General features: G+C 35.5%; 1 protein-coding gene across 1 annotated transcript in view; it reads left to right on the plus strand.

Moving 5' to 3' along the window:
* Positions 1-21,396, plus strand: part of MYOF (myoferlin) — a 75,276-nt gene that overhangs the window by 35,953 nt on the left and 17,927 nt on the right. The window contains exons 19-36 of the mRNA XM_075154715.1: positions 1,780-1,904; positions 2,373-2,489; positions 2,853-3,030; positions 3,874-3,998; positions 4,458-4,564; positions 6,826-7,018; positions 8,075-8,230; positions 9,266-9,397; positions 10,778-10,941; positions 12,754-12,868; positions 12,989-13,094; positions 15,510-15,652; positions 15,949-16,122; positions 17,229-17,340; positions 18,771-18,848; positions 20,641-20,822; positions 20,915-21,073; positions 21,222-21,320. Of these exons, the coding sequence (XP_075010816.1) occupies positions 1,780-1,904; positions 2,373-2,489; positions 2,853-3,030; positions 3,874-3,998; positions 4,458-4,564; positions 6,826-7,018; positions 8,075-8,230; positions 9,266-9,397; positions 10,778-10,941; positions 12,754-12,868; positions 12,989-13,094; positions 15,510-15,652; positions 15,949-16,122; positions 17,229-17,340; positions 18,771-18,848; positions 20,641-20,822; positions 20,915-21,073; positions 21,222-21,320 (2,465 nt within the window). The remainder of the gene's footprint in view (positions 1-1,779; positions 1,905-2,372; positions 2,490-2,852; positions 3,031-3,873; positions 3,999-4,457; positions 4,565-6,825; positions 7,019-8,074; positions 8,231-9,265; positions 9,398-10,777; positions 10,942-12,753; positions 12,869-12,988; positions 13,095-15,509; positions 15,653-15,948; positions 16,123-17,228; positions 17,341-18,770; positions 18,849-20,640; positions 20,823-20,914; positions 21,074-21,221; positions 21,321-21,396) is intronic.

Raw genomic sequence — 21,396 nt, forward strand, 5'->3', positions numbered from 1 at the left:
TTTGTTTTGTTTTGTTTTTAAATTTATATTCTGTTTAATTCATTAGCATCAGTAAGTAGTGAATGTATTAATTCAACACAGATCTGTACCTTAAATCTAGTCATATTGTGATCTGATGTGAGCAGTTCAGTGTTACAATTTTTAAAAAATTGGACGATATTCCAACAGGAGTCTGAATTCTTTTTCATTCAAATTTTGATCTGTTTCTGATTCAGATGTAAGGATGTGAAAGTATCCAAATGCAAAACAGAGAACTGCAAATCTTTATTTTATATTTTGCAGATTTTATGTGACTTTGTGTTGACAGGAAATTCCATCAAGACATCACAGTCATTTTTATTATCCATTTGTGTCACTCAGTAGTCACAGTGGCAAAGTCATACAAGGTGTAATCCTTTATTTTCATTTTCTTATCTCAGCCATCCGTTCGGGTGATAAATGCATCCTTCTTTGTCCTGCAGATCACTCTAAGTGATACTTGTTACAAGGTTTAGAACATGATTCTCATCTTTTTTTACACCAGGAGCATTTGTTCCATGACAAAAGCTAGGATACAAGAAGGAAAAGAATATAGAATCGTTCCTGCTTCCTTAAAACTATGCAGTGTTTTTCTGTATGTGTGTTGCTTACCTTATTCTAATTCTTTTTGTGCTACTTACCAAATTTATCAATCAATAGTCTTGGCATGTGTTTGTTACTGAAAGAACAATTAACTCCCTTAAGTATAGATTTTAATTGGCTCTAAAAAGAGCTTTTTAGAATCTCATTCATCTAATAAATTTGCAAGGCATGAATGCAAACCTGAAAGATAAAAGTAGTATTATGACTAAGGCTTCCCTATATATATTTTTCTGCTAAAAAAAAGAACACTGTTCAAAAATATGAAGTTATGACAGTAAGCGTTAGCAATGGAAATACCTTTTCAAGTTCTCAGATACCTTAAATATCTGAAAATAAAGAATAGCTTTGGTGTGCAGTTCCCTAGCTTAGCTATTAAAACTGACAAAAATATCTAATTCCTTATTAATTTTTTTTAAGCTAAATTAAGACATTGGGAAATTTTAATTTGTTAGTCATGGAATAAGAATCGTATACAAATTACAGTTTATTGTCATTGGAATTAACTGAGAATTAACTGAGTTTGCAGACTTTGTCTTGTATGAATTTTAGCTTACTGAAAAGGGAGTTTGTGAGAAACAATGCACTGTAGCAGTTATGATTAGAGTTGGCAGTAGTCTATGTTTTACCCTGAAGTATAACCACAGAAAAATTATACTAAAAATCAAAACACTTGAATTAACTATGCTAAACAGTAGGGTTTTTTCCCCGCTACGGTGTGCATCTTTTTTGTAGCTCTTTAGCTAGAACAACGGCCTATGCATTTAAATGATTGCAAATGTTCTTTTACTCAGTTTCATTTATTTCTAGAAAATATGTTTTCTGTTAACGTAAGAGTGTATTATTCTTTCACATAAATGAAAAAACCTGATATTTGGAGTGGGGCAGAAGTTCTGTTTATTCTGTGGGTTTTTTACTGCATGAAGTAGTATCTAGGAAGTATTGTACAATGAAGAAGGAGGTTAGGAACAAGTACAGTCACTGGTATAAGTACTTTAAATTCATATAGTATACCCAGAGAATAAAATGTTCTTACCTTACTAATAACTAATACCTAACCAATATCTAACATTTGTTCAACTGGGTTTAATAATAATGTTAATTGTTTTTCTGGCTCTGAATGATAATTAACAAAGATATAATGGTAATATTTTCTGTTAGTAAACACTGGAGAAACTGAAGTTGGCTTTTTACCAACATTTGGGCCTTGTTACCTAAACTTCTACGGAAGTCCAAGAGAATACACTGGATTCCCAGACCCATACGACGAATTAAACTTTGGAAAGGTCAGTTTGTTTATTCATTGTTTTTAATAAAAGGATTAACCCCAATTGTTTTTAATCAATGAATTAATTCATTTCAATGGTTTTTTTTTATTTCACATTACACTCCCTTTGGTGTTTCTTTTTGAATAATATTTTAATAAGAAAGTACGATAGTATTTTCCATTCTTATCTATTTTTGTTTTAAAGGTGTTTTTGAAGGAGCAGAAGTGTTTTTGATGACTTTCACTATCTGCATCTCTGCATGCATTTATACTTCTTATTTCCTTGTTTTCGTAAATATATATTTTTCACTTCTAGCATTAATTAAAGTCAACTGCTTTATTTCATTTGTTCAAATATGTACCTCCATGCCTCTGCAGAAGTTTTGAGAACACTTCAGTGAAGCCAGAATCATGTACAGCTAAAGAAAGAGTATGCTACTTTAGGAGAAATATATAAAATTGGATTCAATGTGTGATTATGTTACAGGGAGAAGGAGTTGCTTATAGAGGGAGAATTCTGGTTGAACTATCTACAATACTTGAAAGCAAACCTGTTAATAAAAAGTTAGAGATGATTCCTAATGATGACTTACTGGTTGTTGAGGTAAATCTTGTTTTATTGTCAGTGTGGTAATGGAGATGTGCCTTGGCTGGTTATTTCTGGAGAGTGATCTAACCTAATAAAATTGAAACAATTGAGTTGAATCTCAGAAATAAGAGAGGTGGTTATTGATAGTGTGGCTACAAAAATGTCATACCCTCGTAACATGAAATGTTAATTTGAAACATTTTTATAATCTCAAATACAGTAATTTTTTATGCACAGATTGTATCTTTTTGGTTGCTCCTCAGAAACTAGTAAAAATATTAAAATTATTATTTCCATTAAGAAATTGTTACTGTTTTCTGTAATTGTGGATCCTGTTTTACCAATATTGAAATACAATTAAAAAGGTTCTTCTTGTAGAAATACCAGCGCAGACGGAAGTTCTGCTTGGCTGCTGTGTTTCATTCTGCTACCATGCTGCAAGACACTGGGGAGCCTATCCAGTTTGAAGTTAGCATTGGTAACTATGGCAACAAGTTTGATACCACCTGTAAACCTTTGGCATCAACAACTCAGTACAGTCGTGCTGTTTTTGATGGTAAGGACGCTGCTGGTATGGCGATAAAATAATGTAAAATTCTCTTTTCGAGATGCTATTTTATAGTTTTGGAATGACAGCCCTAACTGCACTAAAAACTTATTAAAAACGTGACAGAAAAGAACATGTGGCTCTTCACAGCTTTTGACATGAAGTTACATTTATGGAATACATGCTGCAAAGCCTACTGAGGTTATTAAAGAAATTTTCACAGAATTCAGTGAAATCTTTTGACCGTGTACTAGATGTGTACAGGAAAATTGGCAAGAAAAAAATCACATTATTTTACAGGTATCTAAAAACTAGGGATTAAATAGGGAAAATACCCTTTGAACATTCTGATTTAGAATAAAATAAAAACTTGTTTTTAAACCAGGTGTCTGGCAGCTTAGAAGAAAACCACCTAGCTAGATCACAGGAAAATATATTTTGGCTCTAACTTTTTTCATTAACTGCAAACATTAGGAGTTCTTTTTTTCTGTATATTAAATGAAGTCATCAGGTTTACTCTGGAAAATAATTATTTGAATATTTTATTTCAGAGATACACTTACATTAATGTGCTATCTACATCAGTAAGTTATGGGAAAGAATAATGAACATGTTAACAGATAATTTATTGAAGAAAATCTATTGGATTTTGAAACAATTTGAATTAAAAGTTCACCATCCCAGAGATGCTGCAGCGGCTGAAAAATGCAAATCCTTTGATAAGTTTGGACTAGCTTGTACGTTCTTAATGAATTGTAGTACATAAATGAAATAAATAGAGCAACTTGTGCAGTGTACAGTATGTATTCCTGCCATGAATTCTAATTCTAACATATAAATGTTTCACACTAGGTAATTATTATTACTACTTGCCGTGGGCAAACACAAAGCCAGTTGTAACGCTGACTTCCTTTTGGGAGGACATAAGTCATAGATTAGACCCTCTGAATGTAATCCTAAACATGGCTGAAAGACTGGTAAGACACTTAAGATCTTTCTTTTGCTGATGTGCTTTTCATTTTTACTTTTTTTCATTCAGAGGTGTAATCAAAAAGTGACATTTTGAGCAAATTATGGAACAGTTTTCTGACACTTTTGCCTCCTTTTGTCCTATTCAAAATTAAACATAGCTCAGTGTAACAAACGGCACTGCTAATCATAGGTCACACCTGCTTGAAACTGCAGGGAATTCCCACAGGAAGGAAGAGTCCTTGGTGTTGGTTAGGGGCATGTTAAGTCTGTAGAACTGTTATTTGCTTCGGAAGTTAGGTGCAATATCATGTTTTGTTAAATATAGTGAGAAAGAACATAGGAATAGTCCTGTTAAATATAAATTAAGTTTGAACATCTGAGTCTCTTTTGATTTGGGCTTTATACATACAAATAAATAGGATTAATAAATAAGATTAATAAAGATTTTCTTTTAAATTCCTCAGCAATCCAACTTAGCCACCTTAAAATCAGGAATGCAGGCTAAAATTTCTGAAAACCAATTAGCTGAGATGTGGTTGAAGCTGATTGATGAACTTACAGAAGATATAAGGTAAAAGTACCTTTTTTTATCTCTTACGTTATCATTCTAGGCCTGATCAGAATCTTTGCCATTGGCTTTGCTAAGACAGAAAACAAATTCTAAGGACTATAAAACTGATTACCCCTATGAACTGACCTGAGAACTGGAATTCCAAAAGTCTCTGAAAGTAGTAAAATAGCATGGATATTGCTATCCATCTAGTTTTGTAATTCTCCTTTATCTTAGTCACTGACACTAATAAAACAGCATCTCTTGAAAAAATCTAAGGCAGGACTGTTCTGAAAATGTGAAATTGTGGGTCTCTGCTGCCTTTCTACCATCTTGCCTTCCTTAGAATTTCTCATGTACCTTTTGTTCACCCATGTTTCAATGTTATTTCTGAAACTGAAGAGGGAATAAATTTCGTGATTTACTGGTAAACCCAGAATAAAAAATCTAAAAGCTATTTAGAGCTTAAGGGCCATAAAGATGGTATTTTTGAATAAGCCTTTAGTCAACATGTCTGTGTGTATTGGGAGTGTTCAGAGAAGGCAATAGGAGTCAGCACTTAGGGTTTTGAAGGAGAATAAATTCTAAATAGAGAGGAAGGAATTGTATGAGAAAGAGACTTTAATAGAAGGAGACATTGAGGTGGGGAGAGACACTTGAAAAACATTAAACAAGTGGGTGATGAAACAGCACAGGAAAAGGAAAGGGAAAATGACAGAATGGTTATTATCCAGTAGAGGAAATAACAGAATATGAAATGAGAGAACAAATTCAATCAAGCTGTAGAGCCAATATAAAAGTGAACAGAGGAAAAAGCGAACAGTGGAGATCAGTATATACTAGCAAAGAATTATATGTTAGAAAGCTTATGTCAAAATATAAACTAGTAACTTCATAGAATACCTGCTGTATTCTATTCTATACCTGAGAGAAAGAGCTGACATACTTCAGGAAAGCAAAATGTGAAGGGCAAACTGTTGTCACATGGAGCCATCTAGTGAGTGAAGGAAGTTCAGGTTTTATGTCAGTTATGTCAGCCCGTCTTCCTGACACTCATCTGCACTGTTGTTAGTTCAGTCCATTATTTTATAAAATATCTTATTGCTCAACAATTATGGAGCAATAGCACCTAGATATATCAAACAAATCGGCTTCCTGTTGTGCATAGGATACAATGCTCTTTATGTTTTTTTTCAGCAAACTCATGAAACCTGTGTCAAAGACATAATTCCCTGTGTTGAATTCACAGAACAATTTTCCTTGCCGTGCTACAGTTTAAATGAGCTAGGAGTTTGAGAGAGTTTTCAGTGCACTATTTAAACCTAAAATGAGGTGGCTTTCTGGAAGTTCTGATCTGGTACATTTGATTCATGTGTAAGTACTTGCACCCAGGGCAGGCAGCACTTGCATTCAGATTAGTAGAACTAACTATAGTGGAAGGCACAATAGTCAGCATCAAGGTTTTGCAGAATCAAACCCCTTAGAAGTGCATGGCTTGTCATTAAAAACAGGTTGGAGAAGAGTCAGTTTTTTCAAACTTGGCAGTGTCTTTGGAAATTTTTTTTTTTTTTGAAGTATCATATTGAAGACCTCTTAATGAACTCTCTTAAAGGGATATAGTTATTGGTCTTTAAAAAGCTGTCTTTTTCTCAAGCCTCCACCAACTCAAAAAAGCTCATTTTTCCTGGGCTCTACCAGGAATGTGGTAGGATGCCGTAGATGATGCCGTGGGATTTCTTGGTTCCATTGAATTGTTACTCTGCCCTCTGGTGACTCAGAAATTCCATGTCATGGATTTCTTTAGAGTTCGATGTTTTCATGCCAGAGGGTTAGAAAACTCTAGTCATAGACACAAGCTGTATTTGTATATTGAGTTTCTAAGAATTTACAGTTTCCAGTGAAGGAAAGGAACCTAATCTGGGTCTGAAGGCACTGATTTCATCTTTGGAGATGTACATTCTGAGACAATAATTTTCTATTTTGAATATATAGGGATATAGATTTTGCTTGGTTTGGTTAGCAGCAATTACATTAGAGCATACACCTCCAGCTATTCTACGGTGGTGCTTGTTATGTAAGCACAGCATTTCCCTTGCGTACTGTAAACACTTCGTCAGGTGGGAGTCGCTGCAGAAATAGATGCCATAGCACTATTCCGGTGGTTTTCAATCACAGGAAATAATAGCACTCAATCTGTTGCCACTGTATGCATGTCTGCATTTAGTGTGTGGTTAAATAAAATCCACTTAGATTATTAACCATAATAAATATTCTCTTTTCAGTAAACCATTTCCCCTCATAGAAGGCAAATCTAACATTACAGTCCTTGACACTCAGATAGAAAAACTGCGCCTCAAGTCTCTCATACAGATTGGAGAAGCAGCAGCAAGGATGAGAAATGAAGCTACTGATGTGAAAGCCACTCTGACAGAAATTGAGTACTGGTTGGATAAATTACTGCAACTGAGTGAAGAGGTTAGTACTACACAATACCAGTGATTCAGTTAGTTTAGAAATAGCTGTCTAACACAAACTGGTGTAATGTTCACTGCTGATCAAGCAATGTCCACTCTCCTTAGAATAGTAATTTTAGATGCTGTGAAGGTAAACGTGTTCCCCTCTCGAATTAGAATTTACTTAAATATAATGTTGTAGTGTGTTAGCTTCACTGTCCTCACTGAGATCATGTGTTGGGGAATAACCACTCTGTGATTTGTAGAATAGACTCTATTCTGTTTAAAGTGACAGTATTTTGTCCTTTCCTTTCTTCCAGAATTGCAGGTCACATTGCTGGTTCAGGGACTGCAGGATATATGTTGTGCTTGGGCAGCTTGTTAGCCATAGTAATCAACTTCTAACAGAGTTAAATCTGTTTGTTTCTGTTTTTTTTTTTAAATTTTCAGCAACATCTTAAGTTTTCATCTCAGTTTTCTCATAATTGGTTACCACAACATTGTAGAAATGTTTTATTTTTTCTTTGTCACTTCTGCTTTGAAAAGTTACTGATTTAAAAGAAAAAAAAGTTGATTTTGCAGACTTGCAGCTAGCATACAAAGGTGTGCACAAAGCTGCAAAAAGATAGTAAGGCTGTTTCTGTCTTCTGCTAAAAGTCTTATGATGATCTTACCCGTAACGTGGAGGCATTACAAGCACTTAAATATGTAGCAGGTCAATCCAAAGCATTAACATTTGGGATCAGTCACTATAGTCACCATAAAGGAATTGAGATACAAAACGTCTCTAGAAAAATTTGCAAAAGATATAGGAACTGTTGTTTTTTCAATAAAACTTATTTGCTTTCCAACAATCTCAATGGTATTTTTAATGATTGTTTCAGAACTATATATTGCGTTACTTGCAAAGTAAAACAATTTCCTATATTTATCATAAATTTATGTTAATTATTGATTCTAAGTGATAAATCCTTTGACATAAATCCTAATTTATGTTTCTATTGTCTAAGCATTAGATTAGTTTAACATTCTATTAATCATCATTCTTAACTTTCTTTTCCCAACAAATAATCCACAGCCACAAAACAGTATGCCTGATGTAATCATATGGATGATCCGAGGGGAGAAAAGACTGGCTTATGCTCGTGTTCCTGCACACCAAGTGCTGTATTCCACAACGAGCCCCGAATCATCTGGTAAATATTGTGGAAGGACCCAAACAATCTTCTTAAAGGTACTTCTTTTTTTTCCCCTTAAAAAATAACCAATTTTAATTCCCTAAACTGTGATGCCTTCTGAAATGAGCATGAAACGTGCAAACAAACTATGAACAATGAGGTGTCAAAACTCAGGACAGATTAAAAGCCAACTGCATTTAGCTTCTTCAAAATATCACAGAAATTGTAATGTAAAGTTCATCATAAGCCAATTAGAATCAGCATCAGCCCCTAACTCTGAGGCTTTTCTGAAAGAGCTTAAAATTGTCATAGGACTTTTAAAGTGTTACTGGGGTTGGTGTTTTGGGTTTGGATGTGAATGGAGACTTTCAAAGGGAATAATTAGTGTAAGTCAGAGAAGTTCCAAAAACCTATTCAAAGTTTTGGATGGTTTTCTGCAAGTAATAGAGTGTCTACATCCAGAAGTGTGTCTACATCCAGAAGTTCCCTAGTATGTCTCTCTGCATTGAGTCTTACTCTTGAATAGGAATGTCTTTCTCCATGTAAGTTTATATTGTCTTTAACTGGAAAAAACTTAAGCAGAAAAAAGGCATTCTGACTGTGGAACAGTAGCATTTACAGAGTTTGTCAATGTACTCGTAGTTATATTGATTAATGCTTCAATGCAGACAAACCTGTATGTTCATGTTTTTATGCAAGGACCCTTATCATGCTTCTACATTTAGTGAACCATTCTGACTAATCTCTGCATTTCCAGAGTCTCCTGACGAGAAACACTAACATCAACACTGAAGTTTTAAGTTATTGTCATAATTAAAAACTCATTGCTGGATGAAACTTGGGAGAGAATATACAGGAACAGGGATGATACTACTCTTACTGTATTTGGTTTTTACGTGCCCTAGGCAGATACCATTTAAAGAATGTTTCCTTCCTGAACTATTTATTACTGCCTTTTGAGGAAATGCAGATCAGGAAGAGATAAATAAATCATGTATTATTACTCATATCTCTGTGTTATTGTATATATTTTACTGAAAGCTACAATACCTGCATAACATAACAAATAACTTTTTTTGTTCGTGTGCCAGTACCCACAGGACAAGACGAAAGATGTCAAAGTGCCTGTGGAGTTGCGAATTAACATTTGGCTTGGGCTCAGTGCAGTTGAAAAGAAGTTTAATACCTTTGCAGAGGGAACGTTCAGTGTTTTTGCAGAAATGGTATGTCCATCGTTGCTTTCTTACTTTAAACTTGGACGTGAGTGTTAGGAATTCAATGAAATTGGAGCTCTTTTGAAATTTTTTTTTGCATGCTGGGCAGAAAGGGAGAGTAGTTATTACACTGAAACAAGTAGACCCCATTCAAGGCAATTAATGATCAAGTCCATTGTGCCTACCAGAGGAACTTCAGCACATCAGATTCTGAACTGGTTAATCAGGTAAAAATCTGGTTAACTCCAGTGATTTCAAAGACATTTATTTTAGATTTTTATCAGTGTAATTAAGATTGGGATCTAGACCATTATGTTTTGGCATGTGAATAACCCTTTTATTTTAATTGCTTCTTCATTTCTACAAATGATACTTGGATACAAGTGGTTTTGCTTAATAATGGTTCTTTTGTGGCAGTAGAAGATTTACTGTTACAGGAAAAACTGGTCAAAACCTGTAGATTTTGCTGACAAAAGGCTATAATATGATAACATTTCAATGGTAAGAGTTAATGAATTTGGAATAAAAATGCTTGAAATAGTCCCACAGCATATAATAGAGATTTTGAATGATAATGGTAAGTGGCAAGTTTCTTTTACATGCCCCATCACCTAATGGTGCATATAATCCAATATCAGTAGAATAGCTAATGAAACGACATTTTTACAGAGGCTTGTGTCACCATCGCACCTATGCCTAAATATTCAGTAGTGCTGTAGTAAGTCACTTAAAATAGTCAATGGATGTTCAAAGCCATTACTTAAGTATAGAGTTTAAGAGGCTATTGAATATCTCATTTTTTGCTCTTCACACAGCAATGCAACAATTTTACAGGAATAAGAGCAGAAAACTCAAGACCATCATAAACTACAAATAATTCCATTAGCATAAAGGGAAATATACTATATAAACTGGGCTGATATCAGAATCGTGCCCCTGGTAGCTTCCATGATAAGACTATAATTCAGTTTTACATGTTATGAAAGAAGAGATTATAAATAGGAGGAGATTTGAGATGGAAAAGAATGAGAGGATCATGTGTTTAGGGAACGGAAGAAACTTGTTTGAATAATGTAACGGAATTTTATTTAACAAAACTTTAATTTGGAGGAAGTTTGACTGTAGTTGTAGAGAGGCATTTGAGAAGATAGTTTAGCAGTGGAATCATTGTTTACCAGACAGCATAGAAGAAAATGAAAGCAAGAAATTGATGACATTGCAGAGTAATGTGGGAAGGGAGTACTTAATTTCAGAGAAAGGAAGGGTATAGTAGAATGTTTCAGTTGTAACAGTTACATAAATCTCTTTTTTTTTCTTTTTTTTTTTTCCCTCTCCTAAAAGCTTTTTATTATTCCTAAAGTACTGATTTTTTTCTTTCTTCTCAAACAGTATGAAAATCAGGCTCTTCTTTTTGGAAAGTGGGGTACCTCAGGACTTGTTGGTCGCCACAAGTTTTCCGATGTCACAGGAAAAATCAAACTGAAAAGAGAGTACTTTCTACCCCCGAAGGGCTGGGAGTGGGAAGGAGAATGGATGATTGATCCTGAAAGAAGGTCAGATTTTTTTAATTTTATGCAGGCAGGAATAAAGGAGTTTAATTTCAGAGTGTAGAGTAAAAACTCCTCTCTGTTTTCTTGGCTGAGAAAGAGATTTTTAAGCTGAACTTTCTAGGACAGCAAAAGCCAGCCAATAGTCAAAGTTAGTTAATAACACTAAAATTAACATTACCTTTTTTAAAAAGTAAAATAAAACATACAACAGAAAGAACGCATCCATTTCCTAGGAACCAGCTTACAGTTTAGAAGTCCATGTCATGACGGGCATATTGCCTATATTATCTGTGTCTCAGTGCCTCATCTTTAAAAAAGGGATAATAATAGTTTTCCTTTCCTAGAAAGCTACTGTGAGGATCACTTGTGTCTATGTGAGGTTCTCAGATCCTGCTGTGATGGTTTCAGACAAGATCCTTAGATAGCTAGATTTTCCATAGATAGAAACTTAACTCTGACATCCAGTATAAATCTGCAGTTCATGTTGTGTCAACACCATTACAGCATTTGCATGGTTGTTCGCATACAGTGGATGATTTTTTGTGTTTATTTCACTAAATATTGAGAAGTTTCATTGCCCTCATTAAACAACTGTCACAGGTTCTCTCTCAAACTGACTCAAGGCAGGGGTTGTTTTCAGAACCTAAGGTTGTGATGCCATATGACAATTCCTCCCCCAGCGGACCGAATTCATGAGGTGTCAATCCTCCCCCAGCTCTAGAAGGTTCAGTCTTGCTCTGACAGAGGTTTTCAACTCCTGAGTTGTGCCAGTTCAGCTATTTGTGTGGCCACACTTTAAACCAGCCTGGGTAAATTACTTGTTTCATAAACAAAAGCCAGCATGAGAAAGAGATTATTTTCTTTTTTCTTAACAGAAAAAGTTCAGCCCCTTTTAAATTCTTGTGTTCTGATGGTTAAAAAAAATACAGGACTGTTGCTACAGAAAAACTGTGCAGGACAAATATGTGCTATTATTTGATCCATTTTAAAATCATACCAGTTTATAGGTATGAATGGATGGATTTATTTTCATATTCAATGAAGAGTTTTTATTTCAATGAAGAGTTTTTATTTCAATGAATAATCTGACATGAAGAAAAGCAGTAACAGACATGGAGATATTTTCTCAGATAATGAAAAAAACCCTACTGTTAAAATGCATAAGCATATTTATGCCTTGTATCTGCTTTTACTGGAAAATAATCTGCATGGCTTTATTTGACCAGGAGATGGCATTTTAGAACATACTTTAGTGCTTTTAGTGAATCACAGTTCACAAGTGGAAATCAAGGCTATTTTTTCTGATTTAATGTTCTCTTATTTCTTTTACTTGCAAGTTAGAAAAATATTAGCCAACTGATTACTTGCCTTGTCAACAGCATAAAGGGGAACAAAATTAAGTACATTGTCAAATTTTAGTGCGTAGCTAGATGTGTAAATCTTACAGGTGCGTATAATTGTCATGTGCAGTCTGGGTTTTCCTACACTTAAATGTTTTTTCTTTTTCCAAGAGGAAGTGTTGAAAGCAGATCCTGAATAACACAGCAGTTAAAACACTCCTGCTAATCACTCATGAGTAATGTTCCTCCTATTGCTTACTACTACTAGTTGCTTCAGTTTTAGGAAGACATTCTAAGGAAATAAGTAGCCCTCATATAGGTGAGGGCTACACTCTACTCTGTAATAAATAGAACTTCACAAAGATGGACAATCCAGAATTCCAGCACGTGTGCACATTCTGTACATTGTTTTTATATATTCTCTAGCTAACTAAAATACATTTGGTTTAGTATTATATTTGCTTCGGACTTGCAGTTTGTTGACTGAAGCTGATGCTGGTCATACTGAGTTTACTGATGAAGTATATGAAAATGAGAGTCGCTATCCTGGAGGGGAATGGAAAGCAGCTGAAGAGAGTTACACAGATGTGGTGAGACATATTTTTCACTGGATAAGTAAAGGTTTAAGAGAAGGAGTTCTAGGATTTGCTACACAGTGTATTATTTCATCTATTAATGCACAGCACTGTTATGTTTTCCCTACATAAAAGAATGGAGAAAAAGCTCCACCGCCACGTGAGTTCACGTGTCCTCTTGGATGGATGTGGGAAGATGATGCTTGGAAATCTGATTTAAATCGAGCAGTGGATGAGCACGGTAGGATTTACTTTTTATCTGCTGATTATTAGGACAATCTGTCATAGCTTATACTGAAGGAGGACGCATGTCAAGACTGTAGCAACGTCCTGAGCATGATAGTGGTTGCCCTGTGGAAAAATGTCAAGGAAATATTTGGATAACAGTTATTTAAGGAATCAGATAAAATGACATGGAGAAAGTGTTCACTGTCTGCATCTGTTTCTATTTCCATTTTAATCAGTTTGTTCCATCAAACTCACTGTCCTCATTGAGCCTTTCTTGGATCAAAAGAGACCAGCATTTTAAACAGTATATGTAATAAATGCATTTATAAGTGCCTACTAGAGAGAGAATCACATAATCTAAGAAGCTGTACCATTGGTCTTAACTGCAGCAGAAGATGACAATTTTGAGCAAAAAGCTTTGACAAATTAAAAAAAATGAAGGCTAATGCAAACAACAGTCTACTAACATGAGAGGTTCCAGTTGGGAAAACTGTACGTATAAACAGAGTGCTTGGAAATAGCACTAGAACCCATCCATGTTTGAAATAAGTTTCCAAAACATTTTTCCCAAGCCCAGTGTTAATGCAGTCCAATGGGTAGGATCGGGCCTGTAAGATGTGGATTAGTAGCAGTAATTGGGAGTTTTTTAGAGAAGTCAGAAGCTTAAGTTGGGACTTGAAGCCTCTCTAATTGCACCAAGAATATGTGGCAAAGCCAGGTTTGGATCTATCTGGTAATTTAACTGAGAGTCTTAAGCCAGGGGACAAGTCACCAAGCAATGCTAAGAGGTGAATCAGGAGATCTGGAGACAGGAAGTCAGAACCTGTTTGTGTTGGTCACACACCACACAAGTGTGTGAAGGATTCCTATATTGTTGAAAGCAGAATAACTGCACTGAATTTGTGTGGGAAGGGAGCCATGCAAGACTGATCAGGATGAAATCTTAACAGTATGCAACTGATTATTAGGCAATTCTGAAATGAAAAAGACTTCAAAGTCTTTCTGTGAAGAATCTGATGCTGTTAGAGTTTTTCAGATTAGATGTACTACTAACCTGATCAGGTTAGAAAATCCTAAGCACATAGAGCCACCATTTTTCCTGGAGTTGCTTTGACTTTTATATGCTTGTTACTTACACTAAATTAAAACTGTTACCATCTTAGAAAGTTGTGATATAAACAACCTCATAAGACCATAATTTGGATTCTACAGCAATAGGAAAAAGCAGTCAATCTCTCACAGCAAAGTATTTACAGGATATTGATTTGATGGTTCAAAAAGAAAATGAATAATAAAAGCAAAAGGCAAGGTCGTAGAAGATTCTGGGTGCCCAGAAAACTATAATGAATTTTAATTTATTCTAAAACAGCTGAAAACTCTCAAATAGTTATTGCTTTTAAATATAAGTGAAATAAATAGCTATTTGAATAGAAAAAAAGATTTTGTTTATCTTAAAGAGTACTGATATCTGTCTTAACTGGAACTTCTGGTAGGAGTCTGCAGTAACTTTTTAATAAGAGATCAATCTAAATAAAAGTCTGAGTCCAAAATACCTGACAACTGAATTACAATATGTAGAGCCAAAATACAGTAACAGGTTTACTAATTCTTAAAGTTTTATGATCAGAGTTCAAATATTTGGTGTTCCTTTAAAAGCCAAGCTGCTGGAGTTGCAAAAGTACACAGGACATTCCACTCTTATTTAAATTTAAGGATGAGTTTTCCCTATGGTGAAGTTCTGAGGGAACTGGGGTTGTTTAGCCTGGAGAAGAGGAGGCTGAGGGGAGACCTCATCGCACTCTACAACTACCTGAAAGGAGGTTGTAGCGAGGTGGGTGTTGGTCTCTTCTCCCAAGTAACAAGTGATAGGACGAGAGGAAATGGCCTCAAGTTGCGCCAAGGGAGGTTTAGACTGGACATTAGGAAAAATTTCTTTACTGAAAGAGTGGTCAGGCCTTGGAACAGGCTGCCCAGGGAAGTGGTTGAGTCCCCATCCCTGGAAGTATTTAAGAGACGTGTAGATGAGGCGCTTAGGGACATGGTGTAGTGGGCATGGTGTGTTGGGTTGACGGTTGGACACGATCTTAGAGGTCTTTTCCAACCTTAATGATTCTATGATTCTATGAAAATGTGGTATTAATACACCTAACGGTTGAAAAAACAAGAATGCAAAGAAAAGAACTTAAAATGTATCGTATATGTTTTACTGTTGAGATTTTTATTGTCATATATATTATAACATAGCATCATCATAAAATGTCATCAGTTGCCCCCTAGCTATTGGGCATTTAGGGTTTGCAATATCAAATAGTCTTGTGTGACTAAAGCTTCATCCTCTGTAGGTATAACAACTCTGTTTCCCATGCTTTTCTTCTTTGTGTCTTGCTTGTGTTTCTGGAAATATACCAACTAATCAATTCTGTTTTAGGGTGGGAATATGGAATTACTATTCCTCCAGACACTAAACCAAAGTCATGGGTTCCTGCAGAGAAAATGTACCATACACATCGACGACGAAGAATGGTGCGGAAACGTAAGAGGGATCCAGCTCAAGCAGTAACAGCAGGAAGGGTAAGCAGAAGAGAGATGCAGTCAGAGACTTGCATATTGTAACAGTTTGAGTTTCTTTTTTTAAAAAAAACCGCATGAGATTACTCATTTCCTGAATAAAGAAAAAATTTAATACTAAACAAAAAAATCTAGAACAACCTTGTATGTTTTCATTATATTCCTTTTCTTTGTCTTTTTGTAAATTGATTTTTCCCGCTTTGGTTTATGAGGAGATTATTATGCCTGCCAGAGCAACTGCCGTTTTTTTCCATTACATTTATACAACACTGTGGGTAACAAGGATTTATGTCTTCCAGGGAATGTCACTGTATGAAGATCAAGAAGGATGGGAATACGCTTCCTTGATTGGCTGGAAATTTCACTGGAAACAACGCAGTTCTGATACTTTCCGTCGAAGACGATGGAGACGAAAAATGGCTCCGTCAGAGACACATGGTGCAGCAGCTATCTTTAAACTTGAAGGTGCTTTGGTAAGGGACAGAGTGTCAAAAAAGTCTTTAAAAGTTCGATCTGTTAATTTACAGTAAATAAACAATTAAGTATGTCAGCTATAGTCCCTGAATTGTTAGATTGATATGTAACTGAGGAACTAATACAGTTTATATTGTTTAAATTGTTTAAAGTCTGAAAGAGACCATTGAAGTCAGAGTAGATACTCTTGCATAAGATGCTTATTATTTTATTTTTCAAATTATATTTATTATTACATTACGTGAGATTTAGAGCAAAAGGCCAAATTACTAGGTGAGCCTTCTGTAAGTAAAGTGAAAAGATAGCTCAAGCTTTTAATGCACATAATTTAGATGTATTAACATCAGCACAAGAAACAACAGGCACTGAAATAATTGCCTCTGATTAGTATTTGCATGTATAAACAACCAAACACAAGAAAGAATAGCAAAGTGTTGGAAAAGCCAGAATGTTATGTCACAAATAGATCATCAGAATGTAATTATTCCTCAAGTTTTCAGGTTAACAGAACTTCATAGATGAGCTCTATTTATCAAAATACAAATTGGAGCAAATAATGTGAAAAGGCTACTTTTTCTAAAATAATGATTCTGAGTCTGATTGTATAGCATTAACAAAAGTTTGCACTTTTTTCTTGGTTTGTTTCTCTTTTTTTGCGCCAAATGTCGACCTATGATTCATTGATAGCATTTTCTTTCTCCAGTTAATTTGGTTCTACAGAGTTTAAAAATTCCTGTTTCGGTTTCTCTCCTGACTACATGGAGTGTTGCTAGGATAAAGCCTTAGAGCAGTTCTCTGCAACAGTGCAGTGCAGAAGACCTGCAACCTCTCCTTCAGTAAGAGCTAATAGGTAGCTAGTGTATCTCCAGAAGTAAGACATTCTGGAAAGTAAGATGAAATGACTGGATCTGATTTCTGCACAGCTTCAATGGCAACAAGAAATGAGTAAACATCTTTTAAAGTACATTTACTCAGGAAGGTAAATTCCTCCTTGTCCTGGAGGAGAGACTGAAACCTGTATATTCCCACACACAGTCCACTTCTATCAGGTTCCTTCTGTGTTTGTAAATACATGGTAACTTTTTTCCTATATATAAAACTTCAGGGAGCAGACACTACTGTCGATGACGGAGAAGGGAAGAGTTCAGACAAAACCAAGGAGTCAGCTACAAAGGTGTTTGGTGCCAATACACCACTTGTTTCCTGCTACTTTGACAGTAGGTCCTTTAACAATTCCTTTCTTATAGATCATGTCTGCTTCTTCCTGGTCTCTAACAGAATTGTAATTCTTTGTGTTTTACCTCTAGGTTTATATACCTTCTGTTATAATTACTATCTGATCCTTGATTGGGCCTAAATAGTAGCCTAAATAGGGCTACTAAAAGAAAAATTACAGTTAGTCATTTTGATATTTCAGTCCAGTGTCATGCAGACATTTTTAAAAACTGTATGGAACAGGAATTCTAAAGCTAACTATTGCAGCACCTGAATTTTAGGCTGCCTTAAAGGATGCATTTTTAGCATTAGGGTCCCTCCATAATAATGCAGGGAGCTAAGCCAACAGAAAAGATGTACGTACAGTTAATTTTGTGCTGTTTTAGCTCACTTAGCCAGCTCAGTCTGTAGTCAGACAAATGCCTGACCCAGAGGAAGCAGTAAGACCATGTAGTTGAGCTGGCAAAGTGAACAAAACTGTAACTTTGCCAACCGGGATTGGCTTTAAATGCCTTGGAATCACTGTAATGGGATTCACAAAACTATTGAGATGGGAGCCACCAGTGTTAGGAATAGAGGCTAATCCCATCCACTCCCAAGACTCAAAATCCTTTTTGAGGATCTCTGACTGGAACACTTGTCTTAATTTGGACGCTATAGAATTTGATCTTCCTGCTGGGAATGGGTGCCTAAATCTTAAATCTTGTCTTTCAGAAGCTGAAGAAGATTATTGCAGTTTCTTTTAAATAATGACCACAATAGGAGGAAAATGGCACCTTTTCCTGCCAGAGTTTAGAGGTTTCAGCTCATTGAGGCTATGAGTGGCTCAGATTTTTCCAAGGGCTGAAAGGGTTAGAGCTGACATCTTGTAAAGAAAAGCTGTAGTAACTTAGCCACATGCTGTCCTGGGTTTGGGCCACACTCACATCTTCTTTTTAAGCTATTCCACCTTGCCTGCAGTGATTTTTTTTTTCCCCCTAATCTTTTAGCCAAAGAGACAGAGTTGCAAGTGGAATAATTTCCTACAGCTAATAGTTACAAATGTGAAACTCCCAGGTCCCTGCAACTGCTGTAAAATTAAGCACAGGAATGCCCAGTTCTTGATCCTCTTTGGAGGAGCTAGATTATCACACCGTTTCAAACAGGAATTTTTGAAGAGAAGGATTTTTAGACTATCATAAGGTGAAAAAAGCCCAAATAGCATTAGTGGGTTTTTTTCATTTCTGCTTTAAGTTGTGTTGGAGCAAATGCTCTCAGGTGCTAGCTCATTAGTATTAGTATACTTGTCACTAGAAAAGAAAAGCAGAAATGTTATTACAGTGCTTGTGCTTGAGTTAAAATGTGTAAGGCATTTTTATAAACTCAGAATATCTTCATTACAGAAAAGAAGCCTGTATAATGCAGTTGAACTTTTTTTATTTATTTGATACAGGAGTATATACTTACCACCTTCGCTGTTACGTCTACCAGGCAAGAAATCTCATGGCTTTAGACAAAGACAGTTTTTCAGGTATGGAAAAATCCTGCTAATGGTGCAGAAAACCCACTTCTGTAATGAACTAGTGACTCGATTTAGCTATAGAGTATCTTAAATCCTTAAGGTCTGTGCATAGGTGCCAGCTACTGAAACTATGCCATAAAGGAAGTCTCAGCTTCATTACGTATGATCCAGATTTGGTTAGTACTGCCCCAGAAGCTGCCAAAAAAGTAGTGCTCTGAATGTGCAGCCAACAAATTCCCAATGAGGGAACAGGAATTCAAATAAAGTCTGAATTTCCCATGACCAATCCTTTCGCTATGCCTTAGCTTCTCCTTCTAACCAAAGTCTATATGCAGTTCCTAAGCTGTCCTGCAGGAAGCTTGCACAAAAGCAAAGATGAAGAAAGCTGGATGGCTGTTATGTCACCAACTGCCTCTCAGTGTTCAGTATTTTATATTAATTCATTACTGAGATAAACTTGTAGAAAACTACACTGTGCCTTACTAATAAGCATGGGTTTTGTTTGTTTATACAAGTGTACCTGTTGCCCTTTTGTTTCCAGCTCTTAGGTATTCCAACAGTGTTGTATCCATTTGGCATCTCTGTAGTCAGGCTAATTCAATACTCAGGTTATCAAGTATTTAATTTTTACTAATTAGAATTAAAATTCCACTGGGAAGTCAGAGAGCAAATTGAAATTAGATTCTGTAAGAATGTGACTTTACTCTTCCTATAAATAAGTTCAGCCAAAGATAAAGATGAAATGAGCAGCTTAGAATTTTCTTTCCCCATCAACCTCCATTTGCATCCTTCTTTTTCTCCCTGTTTTCATTAATACTTGAATAAGTGTAATGCATTTGTTAATTTGTTACAGAAAATATAGAGCTATAGATATTTTAGTGCTGTGTTCTGAAATTAGGGAGTTTTTGTACAGCTGCCTGTGTATATTTGGTCTTACTTCAATATGCACCACTTAAAAGCAATACAAAGAAACAATAATAAATGCCTCTAATTTGCGTATGTAGAATTCAAGATAGGTACCTCAGATGCAGTCACACATAAACTAGCACATCTACATTTTATTTTCCTCTAAAACTAGTTTGAAGAGTTAGATAAATTTTGTAAAACTCTGATCAGGTACCTAGCCAGAAGCTGTTGAAACTGACCTAAAGATAACCTTTAAAATAGCCTCTAGTACTTAGTAATTGCAATTTGTACAGGAAATGTTAATAACTATCACCAGATACCTTCTACAGAGCTCTTGATGATTTAAACACCTGCCAAACACTGGGCCTAGACCACTTCAATCATTCAGCTGTTTCACAAGAAGAGGTTGCTGTAAATAAGCATGTTTGAAACTAAAGCTTGATCTGAGCGACATAGCCTGGGAGAATGTGTTGTTTGGCAACTAGTCAGAGCTAGAATTATTTGTATTATTTATGAGGCTGTACAGTTATATATCAATGGAGACAACAAAAAAAAAGCTTCTACGGATAGTATTTAAGAGGAGATTAGTATAGCCAGTGTTTCATTTTAGTTTTCAGGTTCTCTTTCTGATTTGCAAGATGTTTTATCATTTTCATTTATTGCTCTCTTAATCACGACTTGTATAAAGGAAGCTATTTAGTAATCAAATGGAATTTGCTCTATTAAACCTAAATTATGTGTGGGCTTTTGTTTTGTATAGAATGGCTTATAGAACTGGTAATGACAGAAGAAAAATTAACATACTATATTTGATAAAAATTGTGCTTGTTTGCCTTATGGCTTGATGGGGTTTTGTTTGTAACTCTCTGCTTTTAATCTTTGTATGATATTTCAGATCCGTATGCTCATGTTTCTTTCCTCCATCAAAGCAAAACAACTGAGATCATTCATTCAACTCTAAATCCTACATGGGACCAAACTCTCATACTTAATGAAATTGAGATCTATGGGGACCCACAGACAGTAGCCCAAAACCCACCGAATGTTGTTATTGAACTTTTTGATAGTGACCAAGTGGTAAGTGAAGCTTTTTACCCTGATTGCTTTTTTATTTATTTATATTAACTGAGAATAACATTAATGGCTACAATTGCTATTTTTGGTTGCAGGGTAAAGATGAATTTCTTGGAAGAAGTGTTTGTTCCCCCATGGTCAAGTTAACCCCAGAAGAGGACATCACACCAAAACTGCTCTGGTATCCTGTAACAAATAACGGCAAAGCTAGTGGAGACATTCTTTTTGCTGCAGAACTTATTTTGAGGGACAAGGTATACATTTCTTTTTTTGTGTGTATGTGTACGTATATATAAAATATATTGACAGTGAGTCAGAATGTGAAGAATTGTCTTAACACTTGCAAGGTGTTTCATTTAAGGAAGATGAGAGAAACTAATACTCATGTTTGTGTCTTAATAGGGTGGCACCAACCTTCCAATTCTTCCATCACAAAGAGCACCAAAGCTTTACATGGTACCTCAAGGAATCAGACCAGTAGTTCAACTCACTGCTGTTGAGGTATGGTTTATTCTTAAACTAACTGAATACAAGTACAGTCATCTCATCCTCTAGATAGTAAGTTTGTGTATTTGCT

The sequence above is a fragment of the Calonectris borealis genome, chromosome 7 (genome assembly GCF_964195595.1).
Source record: "Calonectris borealis chromosome 7, bCalBor7.hap1.2, whole genome shotgun sequence".
In the NCBI taxonomy this organism is placed as follows: Eukaryota; Metazoa; Chordata; class Aves; order Procellariiformes; family Procellariidae; genus Calonectris; species Calonectris borealis.